The sequence below is a fragment of the Buteo buteo genome, chromosome 4, assembly GCF_964188355.1.
Source record: "Buteo buteo chromosome 4, bButBut1.hap1.1, whole genome shotgun sequence".
In the NCBI taxonomy this organism is placed as follows: domain Eukaryota; kingdom Metazoa; phylum Chordata; class Aves; order Accipitriformes; family Accipitridae; genus Buteo; species Buteo buteo.
In genome coordinates, this window is record NC_134174.1 from 56,234,762 (window position 1) to 56,256,140 (window position 21,379).

Consider the following 21,379-nt stretch of genomic DNA (forward strand, 5'->3'; position numbering starts at 1 on the left):
TAAGCCAATATATTTGATGCACAACCAGGATAGTTCTTTAACATCTTTATTCTGACATTTTAAGGAAGCATTGAATTTTCAAAATGCATTGGATTAAATTCCTGAAGGAGAAATTCTAATATACTTATAACTCACTTTTACCTTTTTATCCTTACCATCTGGAAACATTTACAGTTGCTAAAACCTCCTGCTACCAGGAAAAAAAAAAGAAACCAAACCAAAACATACACACACAAAAAAACCCTGGCTTCATACAGCTCCCTCCATACCATGAAGTCATTGCAAATTGGGAAGGATTTGCTACTAGCACTTAACCTTCACCTTACAGAGTTTATTTTTGGGATTGAGCAGCAAGCTGTAAATCTAGAGTGAAAGAATAAGGGAAAACTTGAAACTGGGACACAGTTTTCATTTTCAAATACAATGTTTTTTTCTTGAATTACTTGTTAAAGAGTAAGCAAAAAAACCAGAAGTTAAAAGCAAAACTTTATCACTAGATTAATTGTTCCTTTCTTGTGCCAGCCTTTCATCTTGTATTTTCAACATTATATGAATTAAAAGCTCTCTGGAACAGGAAGACTATCTTTATAAAAGTCTAAAGCAACACATCTGTAGTACCTACTAACATTTAGTCATTGGTAGGATGCACTACTGTCCCTCTTCTGCTCTGAGTGAACCTGTTTTATCACACACACATTCAAAGCAAATGGATACGTTATACAGATGCTGTATGTGAACTACTTACAGTCAAAAGTTAATTTATCAATAGAGCTGAGAAAGAACCGGGCCCTGGTATCCCAGTCCCATAACTGCCAGCCTTATTAAGGCAGCAAGCTCAACTGCATTTGTTCACATAGAGCTCAAGAAGTTTTCTTTTAGTTTTGCATTTATTTCCAGTTATTATTACAAACTCTGACATACACACAGACACCCCACCCCCACCCTGCTGCCCTATGACATTAACCCTGAGGCTAAAGAAAAGCTAATCCTGCCTGGATACAAGGATTTCATGCTATGGCTTTGGATTCCTTTTTTCCCCAATCCTCTATCAATTAGTGAGTTCAAATAAACAGATGGAAATTAGTCCCAAAGCACTTTTTATCCAAGAGAAAGCAAGTTAAAATTAAAATACCCAATTTTAAAAATAAATGAAAATTATTATTAAAGCCATCATTGTATTTTAACATCCAAATCAAAGCTATCATCCCACCTGAAGGGGAAAAAAAAAAGGTATTATAGAGAGGAAAAAGAAATTGAATTTTAAAAATTAAGATTCCAGAAGCTAAATTGCTGCTGGTAACACTGGAGAAACCTCATCAATCACTTTCTTTGTTATTGTATTTAATCCAAACTATCTGCAAGAAACTTGCAAATTAAGTTAATAGGTGCAGCCAGCCAGCAAGGTCATAGAGGAGAAAGGAAAACAGGTCATTTGGATCGCAGTTGTTTCTTGGTATTACCCTTACACACATAAACAGTCTCAGCTTTAACACCCTCCTCAACAGTTTTACATTTTGTGGCCAAGCGGTCAGTACAAAGCCCAACATAATTTTTGAACAACAAATACTGATTATTACAACAAAACAGAACTGCTATCAGGTTTGCAAGAGTACTTGAAAGGCTCTCTATTCATAGAGTACTACCTTTGAAACTGATTTTATACGGGTTAAATAAATTAACTCATGACACAACATTGTTGTTTGATTCATAAACTCTTTGTGGCAGGGGCTATCTCCTTGTTCTGTGGCAGGACAGTGCCTAGCACAGTGTGTTCCTGTACACTATAAATACCATTAGCACCACTAACTACTCCACGTACAACACCAACATATGCTTAAAAGGCTTCTACTCCAGCATGCTTCAGCTAAAACATTGTTAACACATGATGCAAAGTTCAGTTCCAGGCTACTTCTATGCCCTTACTTCCTTCTGAACCATCTTTCTAATCTTCATTACTACCAACACCTGTACTATTAGACAACTCCTTTGCTGAAATTCCTTTCTTGACTCATCCTAGCACTTTCTATTCCTTAAAGTCATGCTTCTTTCAAGGAGACTGTCAAGGTTCCCATATGATCGCCACAACCAGTGCCTCTCAATGCCTCATTATTATTACTGAATTTACACATGGGCTACCCTCCTTAGAGAGCAAACTACTGTCATGCTAATAAAATGGTCTGAGGAATGATACAGACCAGAGGCTTGATCTTTAGAAGCTTATAATGCAGTTTAATGGTAACTGCGGGCACTCAGGTTCATATGAGGATAAGGTGTTACATGATTTTCACTGCATGTTTGTTGCCTAACTGCAAGATTGACTTCCTGCCTGCCGTCATAGCCTAAACTTTGTCTCCAAGATGTCTGCTAATTGCCCCTTATCCAGGCAATGGGAACACCTCTTGCTTTCATGTGAAGAAATACCACACATTTGGTGGCATACAAACAACACAACTGTTAAAATACAATCATACTTCAGGCTGATGAAAGAATCAGTTGTGGGAAGAGAAGGTTGTGAGATAAGGAAATTCAAGCCTGTCCCACTGATTAAATCTCACAAGATACCAAACATGTGCAGTACATTAACATCACACCCTGCTATGACTGAATGCTGTGACAAACCAGTAGCAGGTCTAGGAACAGCACTGGCCCACAAGCAAAAGAAAGTCTTCCAACATTGCTTTTCTCTATGAACACCTTCCTCAAAGAGCCACTCCCAAGCTCAAACTCTCCAGAAGGCACCACCTGCCATCACAACGCTCCTAGCGGACAAAGAGGGCCTCATACCCCCTTCAGCTCCCACAGTCAGACCTGGGGGCAATGGGGGAGGGGGGGAAAGGAAGGAGTCTACCTGCTCTGAAAAGAGGAACTCAACGTACCCAACCAGCCCTGAAAGAAAGCTATCCCCCTACCTAGGAAATATCATCCTCCACCACAGGACTGTGGAGACTTTCCCTACACGGGACAGCTGAGAAGAAATGAAAGGAGCAAAGCGTCCTTCAAGATAAGCAATTCAGCAGAGGGTAAAGGATCCCTTTTCCACACAGCCACGCTCATAACGGCTACCAGTAGAAGAAAGGGAAAAGTCACTTCCCTCTCCCCCCAACTGCGAGAGTACCCAGCCTACTCCCAAGGAAAAACAGGAGGAAAGGACGAGAACCGGCCCGCCGCAAACGCTGCTTCCCAGGCCCTGAGGAAGGGGAGGGTGAGGAGGAAGGGGAGGGTGAGGAAGAAGGGGGTGATCTGCCCCCTCCCCTCCATCTTGAGGCCAGACACCAACTTACCCGCCGGAAGCCTCGGCGCGCTCCTATTGGCTCACGCCGCCGCGTCACGTGGTGAGGGGAAAAAGCCCCGCCTCTTCCCCCACCTTGGCCGGCGACGAGCCGTTGGGGGGGGGGGGTGGGGTGTTGTCGGTATGGCGCGTGCGCGTGCGCTGGAGGAGGCGGCGGCGCGCGTGCGCTGGCGCGGTGGCGGCGGCGGCAGCCGGGGCACGAGGCGGGAGGCGGTTCCGGGAGCGCGGGAAGAGGGGCGGGGGCACGGGGCGCGCGGGCGCGCAGGCGGCGGGTGGAGGAGGGGGAGGAGCAGGGGGAGGTGGTGCCGCCCCGCCCCGCAGGAAACGGTGCCGCCCGGGCCCCGCTCTGTGGGAGGGCAGGGGAGCGAGCGGGAGAGAGACCGGCAGGGAAGCATCGTCCTCCTCCTCTCCGCCACCCCGGGGCCCTGCCGCGGGGCCGCGCTCCGTGAGGGCACCGGCCGGGAGTCAGGAGCGGGGCAGCCCCCTCCGCTCGCTACATCCGCCCCGTCCAACGAGGCGGGAGCGCCCTCGGCGGGCAGCGGGGCGACCGCTTACCCCCCCCCCTCCCCCCCGCCCGGCGCGCAGCCGCTGCCCCCTTCCAGCGGGAGCCGTGATCCCTCTTCTCCTCAGGCTCCGTCCGCCGCCCCGCCCGCCGCCGAGCCGCCCGTCCCGCCGAGGGAGCCCGGCACTTGTTGCTGACGCGATGGTCACCGGCCCGGCCGAGTAGGCAGCGACCGCCGAGCCCGTCGCGGGAGAGGACCGCTGCGGCCGGCGTCGAGGGCCCGGCCCCTTTCGGGGGGGGGATCTCGGGGTGTTGTTTTCCTCTCGGCGCCCGGCGGTGACGGCTTCCCGGACGGCGTGAGGACTTCCCTCGGCCCTCGTGGGGATCGCGGCCGGCAGGACCGCCCGGCCGGCCCGGATGGTCACGGCGGGCTGAGGGGGCACCGCCAGACGCCGCCCGCCCCTTCCCTCCGCCTGGGCGCCTGGAGGCTGGCCTCCCTCGGCAGGAGGAAAAATGTCCTTCTTCAACTTTCGTAAGATCTTCAAGCTGGGCGGTGAGAAGAAGAAGAAACAATACGAGCACGTCAAGAGGGATTTGAACCCTGAGGAGTTCTGGGAAATTATAGGAGAGCTGGGAGATGGTGCCTTCGGTAAAGTGTTCAAGGTAAGGGCAAGCGGGCAACTCAAATCACTTGTCGTACTGCTCGTAGCTAAAAAATTACTTGTGGTATTGCTTCTGAGTTCTGTCTAAAGCTTGCCTGTCTGTAAGCGCTGTCACCTTGGGATACCTGTTGTAAGCACCGAGTTTCCGGAGAACTTCGTGAGGCAGGTAAGCGCTGCGCCCACCTGCCACCCTGCCAGAAGGGACGCGTCCCGAGTTCCCGTGGTGTGTCGTTGGAGAGCAGAGCCTGTGATCCAGATGCCTCCTGTCCACAGAGGCTCATGAAACTAAAGATAGAAAAGACCTATTAGGTCATTGTCCCGCCTTCTGCTCCACCCTGCCCGTTGCTGAATCCCTCGCTTCTCCTGTATTTTGTTTTTTTTGAACTCGTGTACAGTATGGCTTCTAGCCTTACAAAGACTGTATTTTCTTAGGTGTGAAGTTCATACTTCTTTTTGAGTTTCTGTACGGAAGGAAGCCCACGAAGAGTAAAATTGACTTGTGTGCCTCGTGCGTAGTTTATAGGGCCAAGCCCACATCGCTTTTAATGGGTACTCTCCTATCTTGTTCCATGTGGAATTAAATTAAATGGTAGTGTTATCTTGGCTTTCTTTGCGTGGCAGAATTCCTGTGTTGGATCTCCTCACTTCTCTCAGTTGTTTGATCTTTAAGTCTTTAAGTGTAGTGGTACAAGTAGTGTTTTTAAGGATGCTTATCTAGAATTTATCAAACACAATGGAGTACAATGACATAGATATAACGCTGCTAGTGTTTGACAAGACTAGCTTTCAGGCATATCTTCAGCTACTTTCCCTCCTTCTAAAAGGGCATTAATACTCCACGTTTGGTTTAGGGATAGTGTGGAAAAAAGCATCATGGAGGAGAAGCATGACAGAATTGGGGAACTGACATGAATTGAGACTCTAGAGCAGGTTCCTGAGACTAGAAAAAAATAGCGTGAGAAAGAATAGCATTTACAGTGTTTCTGAGAGCTAATTTGGTCAAGAAACATTTATATTTAGAGTACTGCATTTCAGAGTTTATGAAATCTGGGTGCTCGTGAAACCTGTGCTATTACTGGTAGAAATTATTTTAGTATTATTGTAGTGTGGTGTTACCTATTTGTAAATGTGAGCAAAAGTGTCACAGTTAGTTCAGAATGCTAGGTAGCTTGGGTTTGTGTTTTTTTTTTTCACCCTAGGAATTTGTGTCAACGTTCTATTTAAGAGCAACTAGTTTATTTTAGTGTTGGTGCAATACGTAGTCTAGATAGTGGTTCTCATGTCAGTGTGGAATATAAGAGTTTTTTTGATTAAAATGACTGGGAAATATGTCTGAAGTTGCTGTATCATAAAGCTTTGTGACTATAAAACCATAATGCTGTCTCTAATGGCATTTTCAGAGTATTAAAAGTTTTTCTTTAAGCTTCATATTGGAGTTTTGATTCCCTTTCCCTGAATATAATGCTCTGTCCCGTAGAGATGACTGGGGAAGCCTCAAAGATACAATACTAAATGTGTTCTCCTCCCCCACATGCATTTCCCCTCCATCCTGAAACTACTTCTTACTTCATTTTTATCTGTAGGCATGTCTGTATTAGCAGTAGTCTGTGGAGGAAGGTATCCGAGCAAGACAAATGGTAAATTTTGGATTTCAGTGTACTTCGTGTACAACAGGAGAGTTTTTTCCAGTTGGATGTGATTTTTCACTTTGAGATTTATTTCTGAATGTGAAATTTCAATGTTAACTGTTGAAATTGAATTTTCAAAATTAAACCCCTATTTTAAAAATTGTAATAGTCAGAATTACACATGCAGTTACACTGGTAAACTTGTTGAATGTAGCACATGTGAAAATTAACAGGTACTAATATTCCTGGAAAAAAATCCCCATTTAAAAAAACAAAGTGTCCTACTGCATGTATTCAGCAGCATTCATTTTGTTTCCATCTAGTTTGAGAAGGAGGATTACACACAGATGCTAACTGTACTTGTGTTCCTGCATCTGAGCATGCTTGGCAAGATACTGTTTCGAAAGCAAGGGTGTGTTAGGTTGTTCTCTCTTGGATATACACCTCAAATGAGAAACTGCAAGAATAGCCATTCAATACCTTCTCAAATTTGGAATATGAACTAGAAAAAAACTGTCAATGTTTGAAGACTTTAAGTAATGGGGGGATGTGTGTGTTTAATTTTGTGTGGTGGGTTTTTTGTTTTGTTTTGTTTTGTTTTTGTAAAAAAAACCCCAACACCCTAGTGTCAGTTAAATTTGCCAAAACTACATTTGCCTTACTTTAAGATCCTGGGAGTCAGTGTGTGACAGGGTTTTGGCAGATGTATGATAAAATTGAATTACCAGATAAATAAGGCTTTGCATACCTTGGACTCCTAATAAAAAATAGGTTAGATTGTTTACATGCTATGATTTGCCATAGAGAAGTATTTGGTTTAGTTGTGTAACTCGTCTTTTGGACAAAGCATCAAATATTTCAATAAAAACTCAAAAGCAACTCTTAAATGATTCTGACAGTACTATGAAGCCTAGGTGATTAAATTATTTACATTAGAAATCCTATGTCTAGTGATAACTAGTTTTGTATACAGAAGTCTTAAGGGCATTGAAAACTTGTGATTCATTCCCCTTCTTCCCAATCCAGTACAAGGGTCTTGCTTGTTTTTTTAATAACTTAGCCAAATTACTAGAAGAGCTTATTTCCTTTGAAGCTGTTTATTCCAGTTTTCTAAAGCTTTCTTAGCACTGACAATTCACACATTTGTATTCACTAACTTCTAAGTAATGTTTAGAGATACTTTATTTCTAAGTGTTTCGACTGCTGTTGCAAGTCTCTCTTGTGATCAGAGGAGCTATGTGGCTGCAGATTACTGATGGGAAAGGTTTGTGGTTGTATAGGACTTTCATTATAGCCCTTTCCAGCCTCTTCAAAGAGGCCACTTTTAGGCTCTTTTCGTTTCTTTTTGCTCTTGGCTAATGAATAATGGTGTAGTTTTTCATCCTTTTTCAGTTTAAAGACCCTTGCAGTACTTCAGTATCAGGTGATGGCCCTTGTAAAGAGAATTTCGAGGTTGTTGATGATAGACTTTTTTTCCATTCTCTTTTAATTGCCTTTCATGGATTATTTAGAATTACTGAGTGGACTACCAGGGTTTTGACAGCCACCAAAGAAACATAATGTGAGCATTGGAGGCTGATTTCAACTTTGAAATTTGGCAGCTAGATCAACGGCTTTTTTCTTTTTTTTTTTTTTTTTTTTCTTTTTTTTTAAGAAAGAAAGAAGAAACAAGAGAGAGACAGTTTGAAACTGCTCTTGATTTGATCAGGTTGAGTCCCCTGAAAAATCTTGAGCTTTTAGTATTAAAGTTAATTGTAATCAGTTTGCTTTAGAAATTAGTTACATTATTATATCGTGTTACTATGTTGTGTGTTATATTGCCCTATTGTATCAAGTATCTGTTCAGTACACATAGTGAACATTGCTTTAAGGTAAATCAGTATAAGTAAGCATTAAATACTTTCATCAGCTTTAAGCTACTTTCTAAATTCCCAGAAGTTAATGTTCAGGTGGTGTGAAAACAGACCTTTAAAATGCCTAATGTGTTCTGTGGCTCTTTCTTGCTGAAGTTCCTGATTGAAAATCTTTATCATATAGATGCACATAACTAATTAAAATGCAGGTATCTTCCCAAGTTAACCTTTTGAATGAAATAAAGTGCTGGGATTATATTTCAGTAAAATTTGCCAGCCTTTTTTGGTAGTAAGAACATTGTACACTAATATAAGAATGCTTACATTGCAAAAAGGCATTTTCCTATGTTTAGTTGGTGTCATCTCTGAGCCCTTCACTAGAGGATACTCCTCCAAGAAATTCATGGTCTTTTGGGTATCATTATGATAATTATGGGTACCATCTGTACAAATATATTTTAAGTCTTCTATGGGAACAGATTCTATAGTGGTAGAATATGTGTGGCAGTATACCCTATAAGATATAAGGTATCTATATATGGTGTGCATATAGAGAGAGAATATATAGTGTATATATATTTTAATAGAAATTGACAAATTATTATCAGAGAATCGTTTGTACTTGGCTGGTTTTGAATTGCATTCATGTTTCTTAGTTTGAATTGGAATATTCTGCCCATTTATAGTATCTCATTACCCTGAATCTAAGATGTTGGAAGCATTGTATATACAAGATTCCCATAGGAATTTGGAAAATCAAATATTTATATTTCATTTAAAGTTACTAAGACAAGTTTTCCAACTCTCAGCAATTAACTGGTGCTTGGTTAAAAAGCCTATTCTGCTCTCTCTTCAGGTTCAGAGAAGAAATGTTGTAGAAGCTGATAGCCATAATCATGGTGAACAGCATTACCCAAATGCATTATCTTCTGAAAATTACAACTACATTAAGTACTTATATATACTTGTATTTGTAATAGTGGCCAATACAAACTCATCTCTGGCTGATACTGGACTTTTGATAATAGTATTTCTTCAAGTCCAATAAACTAATGATGTTGCTTCATTTAAGTTAAGCTTTTGTTTCTGTATTTAAAACAATCTTGCTTGTAATGTACCTATATGATATACATGAGAGCTTGGTTTTGCCTTAATGTTTTCTACAGCAGGTAGAAACAAATAAATTTTTAAATAGTGCTTTAATAAAACTGGACCAATTATATAATTTAATGATAGTGCAGCCTTAACTGACAATTGGTGGCTGCTTAGAAGTACTTTTTGCATACCACTAACATCATAACTTATTTTCTAATCCTAGAAAATACTTTAATTAGTCTGACCTGAAAACAAAATCAGGGCAGAGCAAGGAGAATTTATATTTCCTAGTTTCTGCAGCCTTACAGCACATTGTTCTAAGTAATTCCTACAGTTGGATATTGCAGCTTGAAGTTATCTTAATGATACTAATGTATCATGCTGCTTGCTAGGGTGAGTATCTTTTACATCTGTAACTTAGCACTCATAGGAATAGATTTTCACCACTTACTTATATCTAAGCTGAAGCACTGATAGGCTGGTTTTTGTCTGCTCTTTTATCTTTTGACTTACCTGGTGTCATTAGCTCCACTAATTCTGTAGAAAAATGTTAGAGCTGTTGGAACTCATGAACATTCCTATAGAAAAGATACCGTTCCCTGTGGAAGGATATTGTTCGAGTTTGCCTGAAATCCTGTATGTTTGGTACTAGTTGGAAGATAAATTCACGTTTGAAAATTTCCAGTCAAATACTGCATGTCCTGAACCTCAAGTTTCATGTGTGACTCTGCCATAAGCCTAGACCTGCAAAGAAAAAGCAGCTGAAATGTCCTAAATTGAATTTTAATACATAAGAATGAATCAGTGCAGAACTTTTGGCAATTTTTATTAAAATTGTTTGCTATACTAAATATATTTTGTTCTAATCTATTTTCATTCATAATTGACTATTTAAGTTGACCTCTTATTAAACTGGAGCAGTAAAATAGTGCAGTTGTCCTCAGGAGATCTGAATTAATAATATTCACTTAAATACCATATTGCTTTGTTTAGCCATAGAGGCATTAGTAGATAGAGAAGAATGTTGCTTTACTCTCAAGAGACTAATGTATAAGATGGCAATGTTCAATTTTAAATATTTAGTCGAAGTAAAATAGAACTAAAACTTTACCTAAAAGCTTGCTAAGAATAGTAATTTCTGTAAGAGTAGCCTGACTATTTTAGGGCTGCTGTGTATGTTCTAGATGAAAAAAGATGCATGACTGTTCACAGAAGACTAACGATTTTAGTCTTGCTGATCAGCTTGGTGAGTTGCTCTATAATGTTATCTTTATTTTCACGCTATTGCAGTGTTAGCATGTTGAAGATACCAGATAAGGAAAAGGCAGTATCGCTGTTTTAAACCCTGGGAAATGTGTCAAGGGGAAAGCTATACAGAGCTCTTTACACCTATTGTCATTCCAGCTAAGTTTTCTGAGGAAAGGGGTAGTGCAAGAAAGTAATCTGTAGATTGTAAACTGAGATAATTTTCATGTTTTAAATGGCTATTTGCAGAAGGTAATATCTCCTTTCCATTTTGTCTGTAGCAAGGAAGTACTCTGAAGAAGTAAGACGTATACCACGAGTTCTGTGTCTCACTTTTTGGACATCTTTAAGTCACTTGGCTTAAAATCAGCATCACAATACTTAACTTATGAGTAATGTATTGTCTGTCTGTTGCATTCAGAATTAAAACTGCAGACAAGTTTGTGGAGGATAAATATAGAATGCTCATGATCACTCCTTGGTAAAGCAGTCATCTTTTCCAAGGTGTGAGCACAGTTATATAAACTGTTCAAAACTCTTAAGTAAATAGGAAATCATTATTTGATTTGATTTACCTATGTTTATAAAAGTTCCAATTTTTTTTCATGTCATCTGATATTTTATATTTCTTAGCTAACTATTTGTGTAAGTGCTTGGACTGTTGGTTTCTTGTTTGGAGAGTAAAACTTTGGATTTCAGGCATAAGCTAAATGTGACTGTTTAATGTCACATAGACTGCAGAATGAAACTTTTAAGCTGTTCTAACTCGGTGAAATAATTCTTCATATTTAAGTCAGATGCAGTCTATTTAATTAAATAATTCTCATATAGGAGCTAAAAAAATGTGGTAGTGCTTGGTTTTGGTGGTTTTAACAGGTTTTGTAGACAGATTCGTTAAACCTTTTGAGTTTAATCTGTGGCAGAGAAGTAGTCCCCCAGTAATACAGTCCTCCAAGCAGTAATACATGCTAGTGTTGCAGAGCGGTAGTTCACAAGTTTCTTTTGGTGGTGACTCAAATTCTAGTTTTGACCACCCCACAAACAATAGTAAAGAAATAATTTGTTGGTGGGTTTTTTTTTTTAATTGAATGCAGTTATGAATGGCCTTACATATTTCATGGGCCATGACCCATGTTTTGAGAATCTCATCAGATTATAAACGTCATTCTCCTTCAATGACAGTTGTGTTGGTGTAAGAGAGGCAGCATGTAATTAAACTCTCTGATTTGAGATCTTAAATGCATTCCTTGAGACCCTGGTGCCTGAAGTGTCATTTATGAATACTTTTTTGGTCTTTGCTTCTTTATGCTTCACAGTAACCTTTAATTATATTCAGATTATACATGGAACTGAGGAATTCATATTGTCTCACCTGTTTTCCCTATTGTCTTACTTTACTGTAGCTGCCAAATTACTCAAATACAATGCTTGTGCTATCTTTTCATTTGATACTGTTTGGATTGTTCCAGTTCTCAATGTTTAGTGATAGAAAAGCCATGAAATTTGCAGTTAGAAAACAAAGCAGAGTGAATTAATAGTACAGAGTAAAAAAATTAATGATGTTATAATTTTGATCCAAACCCCTGCAAAATACATATTGTAACTCCCTCTAATTCATTTTTAATGGCTTTATAACATGATTATGGTATGGAATGCTCGAAAGAAATTTTAACTGTCAAATATGTCATGTGGAAACACATTTTTTTCTACTCAGAAGTGGGAAAGAATCTTTTCAGAGATAAAGAAGACCTAGTGCTTGCAGAATATGTTTGAAGCATGTCAGGCAATAAAAATTGGCTAAGTAATATTCAGTAAAAGCTAGTAGGCTACCTCAAACCGCTCTGCAGTGGTATTCATACTTCAACAAAAAATTAAGGCTTTACTGTAAATGTTAATTTTCCATTGGCATTGCAAATTTTCTGTTGAATATGGTCTACATTCATGATACAAGTCACATGCAGCAGAAGATTTACCTAAAGGAAAAAATTCACAATAAAATAGTAATGGAAGATTCTTTGTATATTTAATGCACCTGCTTAAACGGTCGTATTTGGTTTTAGGAGGGCATACTGTTTCTTAAAGCAGTTCTAAATGTATGTAAAAACAAGTTATTAAAGTTAAATATTTTTCTTGTTAATTTTTACCCTTCTGGCTTAAGACTGGTTTGCAGTATTCTACGGGATTGCGTGTGTTTATACAGAGAGGTTAATGTAAAACAGCTAAGCATGAATGGTGACTTGGAAGCTAAGAGAAAGACGTAAAGTTTTTTGCCTTTATGTAGCCATGTTTATATTTTTGAGCCATTTTCTATTTAGTTAACAATAGCCTAGAGCAAGAAATTGCTCAAGCATAGATTCATACTTGAATCAAGTTCCACCCAAAATCTGGCTTTAAGAAGATTCTGATTACCTGAAGCATGCTATTCTATGATACAATTTTTTAATTTTTACTGATTCTTTTTTCTATGAAGAAGAATATGAAGTGAAAAAGTAGGACTGTACTACAGTAGCCAAATCAATTTATTGATTGGCATTTAAAATTTGCTAAATCTTTCCTTACTACAGAGGACTAAGTGACTGTTGCCTTAAAGTGTCAGTCTCTAAAATTAATCTGTTGGTGGTTGTTTCAGAAAATCTGAAGCTGAAGGAGGCCATGACAGATAAAGGGACTTTATTATTTTCAGAAAGAATTTTTCTAAAGTTACATTAATGCAGTTATTCAGAATGAATGGGTGAGCAGAGAGTGGAAGGGCAACTGTACAGTCTGCTGAAGTTTTGGGGGGAACCATTACCCTAGAACTTAAGTTGTGCCCACATCAAAATTGTTTTACTTAGTATGAAAGCAATGGTGAATCCCCATGCTAAGGCAGAATTGTTTTTGAATCCATCTAGCTTGATAATGAATTGGAGAAGACTGTCCCTTTACTTTCTTGTTATCTCATTGAACAGCATCTTAGATCTGAGACTTTCTTGTTTAAGGAGGACTTTAAGGAACTTGGGTTTGTCTCTAGAGATGGTTAGTCATAACCATGATTCAGAAAACTGTTCTGAGGGAAGTTACTGTAACTTTGTTAATGTTACAGTGATAACTTGGCAAGACTTTTTGCATGGGAATTTATTCTTTATCTTGTAGATAATGGTTCTCCTGATACAGATTTATGCTGTAAAACCAAAGCTTTTCTCTAGCACATGTCTAGATTTCACATTATAGAAGGTGACTTTTCACTTGTATTTCTAAGCAGTACTTTACCAGGAAAAGAGTTAATACTTTGTAATCGGTAGGTAGTAAAACCTTAAGGGAGAAATGTCAATTGAGTGCTTCAGCAAGAATTAGCATGTTGCGGTAAACCCTCATCTCATTCACAGCCTTTGTCTCAATCAGGCTTTATTCAATTCATATGTTGCCTTTTTTTTTATTTTGTAAAGTTCAGTCATGTTCCTGCCCCACCTTTAGCTTTTCCTGTTTGAATTGAAGAGGCCCAACCTTTTTAGTCTGCTTTATATAAGACAACTACTTGACCCTTTAATGATTTTAATTGTCCTTCTCTCATTCTCTTACTTGCTCAACTTCTGTGGATGCCACAAATTTTTCAGTTCACTATTCAGGCAAACTGTTCTGTTTTTCAGTGCTGCATAGTCATGGGTCAGGACCATAGGTCTGCGTAACTACGTCACACTGTGAAAACTGTGAGCTGTGATCATCACTGGGAAATATGGTCAGAAGAGTTTGAACAGGAATTATCCCCAAAACGACCTCAAATCATTCCAGTAATGTGGAGAAATGGGTACTCTTAGAGTTAAGCCAAGCTTGTTTTTATTCTTTCATCCTTTCCAATTAGCATTTACTACTAGTGAAGATGTACTAACTGAGTTTATAAGTAACCTGAAAGAAGGAAGCACTGTCTGCTATTTTTCATCTCTCTGGGGTGGGAAGTCTGAAAGCTTAAAGACCACCATATAAACAAGAATATTTGTCAAGTGTTTCCTATTGATTGACAGGGATAGCTGGGTTACCTGAAAATGCCTCCCATGCTCTTGGCTGTAGCAAGAACTTTCAGCTGTCTCTTAGTAGCAAACTTAGGTGTTCTGGTCAGCTTCTTAGTCATTAGTGGCCCAGCATGGGACCTCACCTTTGAGCTAGTGCAGTACGAAGATTTTTTTGAATCTCTGAAAAGCACTAAACCAGTATGGAACTGTGATACTAAGTGAAACAGCCAATAACATGTTTTCTCAAAGTGGTGCATTTCAATAACTTCAGTAAATAAGGAAGCGACTTTTGAATTATGAGTAGCTAGGTCTTTACTGTGACTGTTTTCCACAACAGTTTCTGGCAATGCAAGTCAATGCAGCCAGAGTTCTTGCAGTGTATTCCCATTCCCACCTCCTTCCTTGTGACAGGTCTGGTGCTTGCCAACTCCATGATGATCTGGTTCAAGGAACTAAACCACCCAAAAGCTGATTGTATATGTAATCTTCTTGGCTCCCCAGACTAGCTCACGGGAGGGCCAGACAAGTGACGGTGTAGATGTAAGGGAAAAATGACAGGACAGTGTCAGCATTGGCTTAAATAGCTATAAAAGGGAAGCATCAAGGTGCCATATTGATATTCTGAATTGTTAAGGTATGTCAGATGAATGCTTTTTGTCAGGATAAAAGAAAAAATAGACATCCTTCTGTTGTAACAATCATCTGTTGTTAGCAACAGTACTGATAAAAAGGCAGTTTTGCTAAATGCTGCTGTTGGTATTGTTATCAGGCAGTAGTTCTGTCCGTTTGCATCACTGACATCCATGCTAGAAGAATTTTGTTAGGTAGACATATCTTTAACTGGAAATTTACTAAAAAGCCTGTGTTCCTAGTTTTGTTTCAGGTAGTGATTCTTTTCTCTAATTTAGGTATGCTACATAACTGCTAGAAAAGAATGAAAAATTTGTAAGACTTCTTATTTGGCACTAAATTTACCTGTATGAGGAAAGTACAGAAACCGAATTGAATTTTAGAGTGAGCAGGGTGTTTTGCAGCAAGAAATGGCTTAGATAATCTTCCAAAAGAAATGGAATTTGCATTCCCTCTCACTGTACAAATACACAAGAAAAGGTAGCCCTCTGCTTCAAAAGGCCTTCAGCCTAATGAAAGAATAAAAAAAATAAACATAAGAGAAAAGGAGGAGTAGGAGAAAGGGAGAAGTCTTGTCAAAGAGAAAACTACTTCATCTCTAACAGCCATCCTTGCTGGTGCATCGTCATTTCTGTCACTTCTTGGGGACATGGGCAAAGTAAAGCTTTCATAATTCCATTCAAAGTAACGTTGCCACACTATTAAGAGACAAGAACAGTACTTCCTCTTGAGTATCTTGTGTGTTTAACTCTTTGCAGTGTTTAAAGTTATGATACTCAGCAGTTTTGTCAGAGGAAGAACGTTGTTCCTACGTTGCATGAAAATCTTTTCCCAATAGAAGCTCACAAGTTCATTAGTTGTAAAAGTCTGAGTAAAGCAACTGTTTTTTCTTTGCATATTTTATGCATCAAACTCTGCAAAGTGAGTTGAAGTATTCTATCTTGACTTGTTTATCTGGATTTGTTTTTAATAATTTTATCAAGTAATGCAATTATTCCTATGGCCATTTGTATTTATCACTAGCATATTAGGTAAATTGTGAATGAATTATACTTATCAGTAAGATGGCAAATGGCAAGTGCAAAAAACTTACCAGAATTTTAAAAATATTATCATCAGCAGCATGCTTCTAAAGTAAAATTTCTTTTGAAATTGGCTGATAAATAATAGTACTGGCATTCATATAGTTTCTCACAGTAGTCAGTTTTCTTAATTGTTCCGTTGTTTAAATCCACCAGTTAAAAAACCCAACAAACCAAACAGTTAATCTGAAAGGCGAATCAGAAGCAACACATTCCAGTACTGTGCTGAATATGAATTAAGTTTACTGACAGAACCCAAGATACTATTTTTGTGGTGCTTGAATAGCCAATTTTCAAGGAATACCAAATGTTTATTCAGATGGCTCTTTCTCATCTCTTGAGATGTTATACTTGCAGCACAAAGATAGCTAGGTCATTATAAACTGTATGTGAGGCAAACTTTCTAACTTGCATGTCAGAAGATCTCACTTTGTTTTTATGAGATGGTATGTAGCTTTAGGGTCATTACTTAAGACTCACAAGAAAACTACTGGCAAGTCACAGACTGTACATCATCATAGTGAATTTTGTGATTAATAAAGTTCATTGTAGAACTGACTTGAAAATAACTCGTTTGCATTAAAGAGAGCTGAAAGACACTGGCTTAACTATATTGATTTCTTCTTTTGTTGCTGTCTTAGCAGTTGGTTTCTGTTAGATTGTTTTAAAGATATGTACATGAGGAAGCAGTAACTTCCCTCTAGAGTTCTAAATTTCCTGTTCTTTTAAAAATATATTAACACCATAAAGAGAATATGAATTAGTTTCTATAACAAGTGTACTTAAACAGGGATTGTGATGTACAGCTTTTTTATGAAAGCTGTCAAAAGCTACTTCCCTTTTTGTTACTTCAGAAATAGGGGAAGTTTCATCTTAACAGACTAGAGTATGCATGGAGCAACAGAATATATGCTTTGATAGTTTTGCAAGAGCTGTAGCCGGTTTTAATGTGGTCTTGATGTTGTCACGTTTCATTTCCCACTGTTACAACTGTGTCTTTTTGTAAAATACTGAATCTTAAACTGCCTATATAGTTTATATTTTTCCCTTAAAATATATGAAGTATACTTTATTTATTGTTCATTTTAGCAGGACAAAGAATGAAATGGGGTGATAATGCTTCATCTTGTTTAATTTCATCTTTTCCCTCTGGCTATTTAGCTGTGCTCACTGCAAGTCTTGAATATGGTTCACATTGCAGTATCAAATTACACAGAACCTTTTCCCAAACTGCCCGTATTTTTGAGCTAGTAAGATGTATACACTTTAAATGAGAGTGAAGGTACATCTGTTATATTAAATCATCTTCTACAATAAATACATAAAATAAATTGTCTTGGTACAGGTCTTTAAATGCCTTCCTTCTGCTATATGAAATGTAGAGCTTTTAATAATATTCTTTACTTTTTGACAGCAAGTTTTTTTAACTTAATGAATGTGCCACATTTAATTTCTATGACTATGTAGTTTCCCTAGTAACGTGTCAGAAGGCCTTTGTTGAAGGGTTCTTAAAATCCAAAGAAATTGTCATTTTTCTTTATTTATTATTTTGTTAACTTGTTCATTTCCAGTTTGAAAAGACAGAATTTTCTATGCTCAGATGCACTTTTTTTGTTGTTTTGTTATACATGAATAGCTGTGCTGGGTCAGCAAACAGCTGTAGCCATCTTACATCTGATCTGGCTAGAGGCTCTGGGCAGAAGAGATCCCAATTTTGTTTTGTAACCTAACTCCCAAGAAACAGGTTAAGGAGGAACTGTGTGTTGACTAGCCACTTTATTTAAAAAAAAAAAAAAAAAAAAGTGTTCTAGGTTGATACATGTACATCTGTGAATGTACACTATGTAGTTTGTAAAGTGCTAGTAAACAAAATGACTCGGTGCTACATGAAGCCAAAACACTGTGGTATATCTGTTTGCAGAAAGCTGCAGAGTTAGCTTTTGCAACTCCTAATGTCTCCCTGGGAAAGGATGTTAGCAGGAGTAACGCTGACTCTCAGAGCTCAAATGAACTAAAAGCATTGTTACAGATGTTAAATGACTAGAAGCAAGATTATTAACATAGAATCCTCCCAGGTAAAGGAATCAGAGATTTCTTAAGTCCTGTGTTCAAACAAATCGTAAAATTATCAAGAGCAAATAATAAAATTCTCAACTCTCAACCTGGCAGCATGATAATTTTCTGAAAAAAAACAACAGTCTGGAGTCAGCTTCAATTCTGGCTTCTTGGTTGTCTTAAAAGTAGTTGTAGTGAACAGCTAGAATTAGCAATTGTTCTTTGATTAAAAATTATTTCTTGATACTGTTTTTCAGAAGCATTATTAATTTATGTCATCTGGAATAAAGGTTTGTTTATTGCTGGAACAAAAACTTAATTTTAAGCAATAGTGGCTAAACTAAACCGATAAGCAGTAAGCATTATGTTTTTTTTTTTTTCTAATGGCACAAGACTGAATAAATAACTGTGGGATATCTGTAATACAAGATGAAGATACACTGAGCTACTATCTTTCCTGGGAAGTTGTAAGTCAGTTTGGGGCTGACACTGTCTGGTGCTAGATAAAATGGAGAAAACCTCTGCCAGCAACTGTTAGTGTCCTCTGCAGATGGAAAGATACTGGCAAAGCAGCTTAACACTGCGGGGATAAATCTTAATTTGTCACACCTCCCTCTTCTCAAGTATATGAGTTGATTGTAATGCAGAATTGTGTATTTTAATGCTGCTGTTGCAAGTAGTATGTGCAGCTATTGTAACTGAATCTAGGAAAAAACACCCCAGTCCTTTGCACTTAAACCTCTAACACCACTTAAAGCTTTAGTTACAAATCTTTTCCCAGTATTGTCAGCTGGTTTTCCCTGTTGCTTTTATGTGAGCTGTGAGGCAGCAAGAGATGGGAAAATAAGAATTTGTTGTTATAGAACAGCATAGCGTATTTTGGAGATTTTCTTGCTAATGTTAGCAATTTTTATTTTTTTCTTCTTTTTATTCTGTTTTTTGAATGGATTTGTTTAAATAAGAATAATGATGCTGAAATCTGATATTATGTCCTCTGTTAAGCTTCCTCTAAAGGACTGTTTCAGTTATTTTACACATACTTGCCAGTTCAGCCCTGGTACTTTTCAAATATGCATATAAATATTCCTTCTGATTTCAATGACGCAATGCATGAATTGGGATAGGAACTCTGCTTAGTTAGTATACAAAATACCATAGAATTAATGAAAATACATAAAGGGAATCATGAGGTTAAACATGAAAATTATATTCCATACCACTCCCAGAAATAACTTGTGGAATCCTCAGAAACCAACTGTGGAGGAAGCAGAAGAACCACAGTAAGTACGAAGTACAAGGATAATGTTAAAAGAGGGAAGTTGTCATGGAAACCGCTCCAAAACTGGTATAGCCACAAAGGCAGCACCAGACCACAGTATCATAAAGATGTGCTTCAGTAGTCTGGGTTGAACCCTGGGCTCCACTTTGTTAGTAATAGTATTTGCTTGTAGGAAATTAGAGGTACTTTAGTTATCTACACTTCTATTTCAGTATTTTTCCATGGCATTAAACATTTCGTAAGTAGAAGAAACTGTAAGTAGGTAGTTATGATACACTGTGCAGGCAGGGAAAATTTTTGGCTGATCAGCTTTAGTTTAAGGGTGTATCATCATTTTTGGTAGATACTATCATTTCATTATCTTTTGAACAGTTTTTTGTAACAGTTATTTCAACAATTTTTAGCAGGCATAACTGAAGTTAGCTGGTTTTTAATTCCTTGGACCAACCATATCTATAATTAAACAAAAAAATTGAAATTTTCTATAGTGTTTTTTTATTACCACTACATTTTCAAACATTGTGCAGTGAAGACTGGTGCAAAATAACATAACTTTTTTGGAATGATGGCTCATCTGAATTGCCAGATATCTGTGGAGGTTGCTATCTCCTTCATTGGCCTAACTTGTGGTTTATTGTAAAAACTGTGATTTAATATTGCAGAGGTAGCTATTTGCTCTTGAATTCAAACTGGTACTTTTAATTACATTTCTCAACATTTGATGTTAGAATTAATGCTTCCTTTTATCTGATTAATTAAAGTACATTTTTTTCTAAAATTCACTAATAAAGAATAGCTTTCCATGTTTTGAAAAGAAGTTTGAACACTTGATACTGGTCAGTCATGCAGGTTTGTTTTTTAGTTTCAAAATGCAAAGGACAATGTTAAATATAGTACAGTAAATACATACAAAACAAAGTCCAGTATAGTTTTTCCATTAGGCCACACTACTTCTTACAGATTTATTTTGTCAGGCTGTTAAAATCTGAAATTATAGCATTTTTTTTCCCCTGGGTTTGTATGTTTAAAAAAGCCTGAGATCCACTGCTTTCTGATAGCTCTGAGAAACATCTCTTGCCTTTGTATTGTACAAGGACAGTTTTTCAGTACTGCTTACTTGGGCATCATCAGAAAGCATAAATGGAGCTAGATCTGACAGTCCCAGGCTTACACAGAAGTGTAGCTTTTTACGTGCAAAAACTTCTGCTGCTGAATAGGGAGGTGCATATTTTTCACTTTTTGGCGACCTTGATGATCTATGATTATTAATTACTACAGTTTTGCTGAGAAGAAGTAAGTCAGAAAGGAAGAGCTTCTTGATTTGTTTTGCTGCCTGGAAAGCCTGCAGTGTGGTTATATAACATCTCAGAAGGGATCAGGCATCGGGAAGAAAAGTGCTGAACAATTTTCTGTCTTGTATCTCAGCTTTGTTTCCGGTTGGCTGAACCAAAGATGAAGGATGTACTTAAACACCGTATACAACCGAAAAAAAGTTAATTTTCAAATGTCTGCATGCTACATTACAGGAGAGGAGCTGCACAGCTGGGAAGGAAACATTTGCTGGTGATAGGAAACTGAAACAGCTCCTCACAACCTAGGCTGAAACTTCATATTGGTCGTATAAAGACGAAAGACTATGAGTTATCTCTGAGCTGTAATCCTATTACTCTGGAACCGTGGCTCTGCTCTCCCTGCTGTCCATGGCTGGGACTATGCAACTTCTTGGCTGAGTGCCCAGACAGTAAACCTGCCTTTTAATCTTCTGTTATCGGTCTCTTCACAAAGCTTCTGGCTCTGGAACTTATATGTGGTTATATGATACTGTATAAAAATCCAGGATTGATAGGGAGGAGTCACTAATTTCACATACTTGCAGATCCTAGTTTTGTGTAGAATGGTTATTCTTCTTTATTGTACTGATACATTTTCAAATTTTTACTTTTTTTTGCATTACATATCATTGCCATTTTAGTGTGAGGGATTTAGGTTCAGAAAGTAATTTGTAAGTTTTAATTTACAAGATCATATTTATACTATGCAAACCTGCAATCAATCCTTCTAAAAGTACTTTAT

At 38.2% G+C, this 21,379-nt stretch overlaps 2 protein-coding genes across 9 annotated transcripts in view; one reads left to right on the forward strand and one right to left on the reverse strand.

Moving 5' to 3' along the window:
- Positions 1 to 5,911, reverse strand: part of STN1 (STN1 subunit of CST complex) — a 49,484-nt gene extending 43,573 nt beyond the window's left edge. For 4 of the 6 annotated variants that reach the window (XR_012650154.1, XR_012650155.1, XM_075026323.1 and 1 more), the window contains exon 1: positions 4,579 to 5,911. The gene's annotated coding sequence lies outside the window, so the exon portion shown is untranslated. Of the gene's footprint in view, positions 1 to 3,281; positions 3,386 to 4,578 lie in introns of those variants that run through there. The other 2 variants (XM_075026324.1, XM_075026325.1) reach the window with 2 other exon arrangements.
- SLK (STE20 like kinase) overlaps positions 3,623 to 21,379 on the forward strand; it is a 48,595-nt gene continuing 30,838 nt past the window's right edge. For 2 of the 3 annotated variants that reach the window (XM_075026315.1, XM_075026316.1), the window contains exon 1: positions 3,623 to 4,454. In XM_075026315.1, the coding sequence (XP_074882416.1) occupies positions 4,305 to 4,454 (150 nt within the window). In that variant the 5' untranslated portion in view covers positions 3,623 to 4,304. The remainder of the gene's footprint in view (positions 4,455 to 21,379) is intronic. The other variant, XM_075026318.1, reaches the window with a different exon arrangement.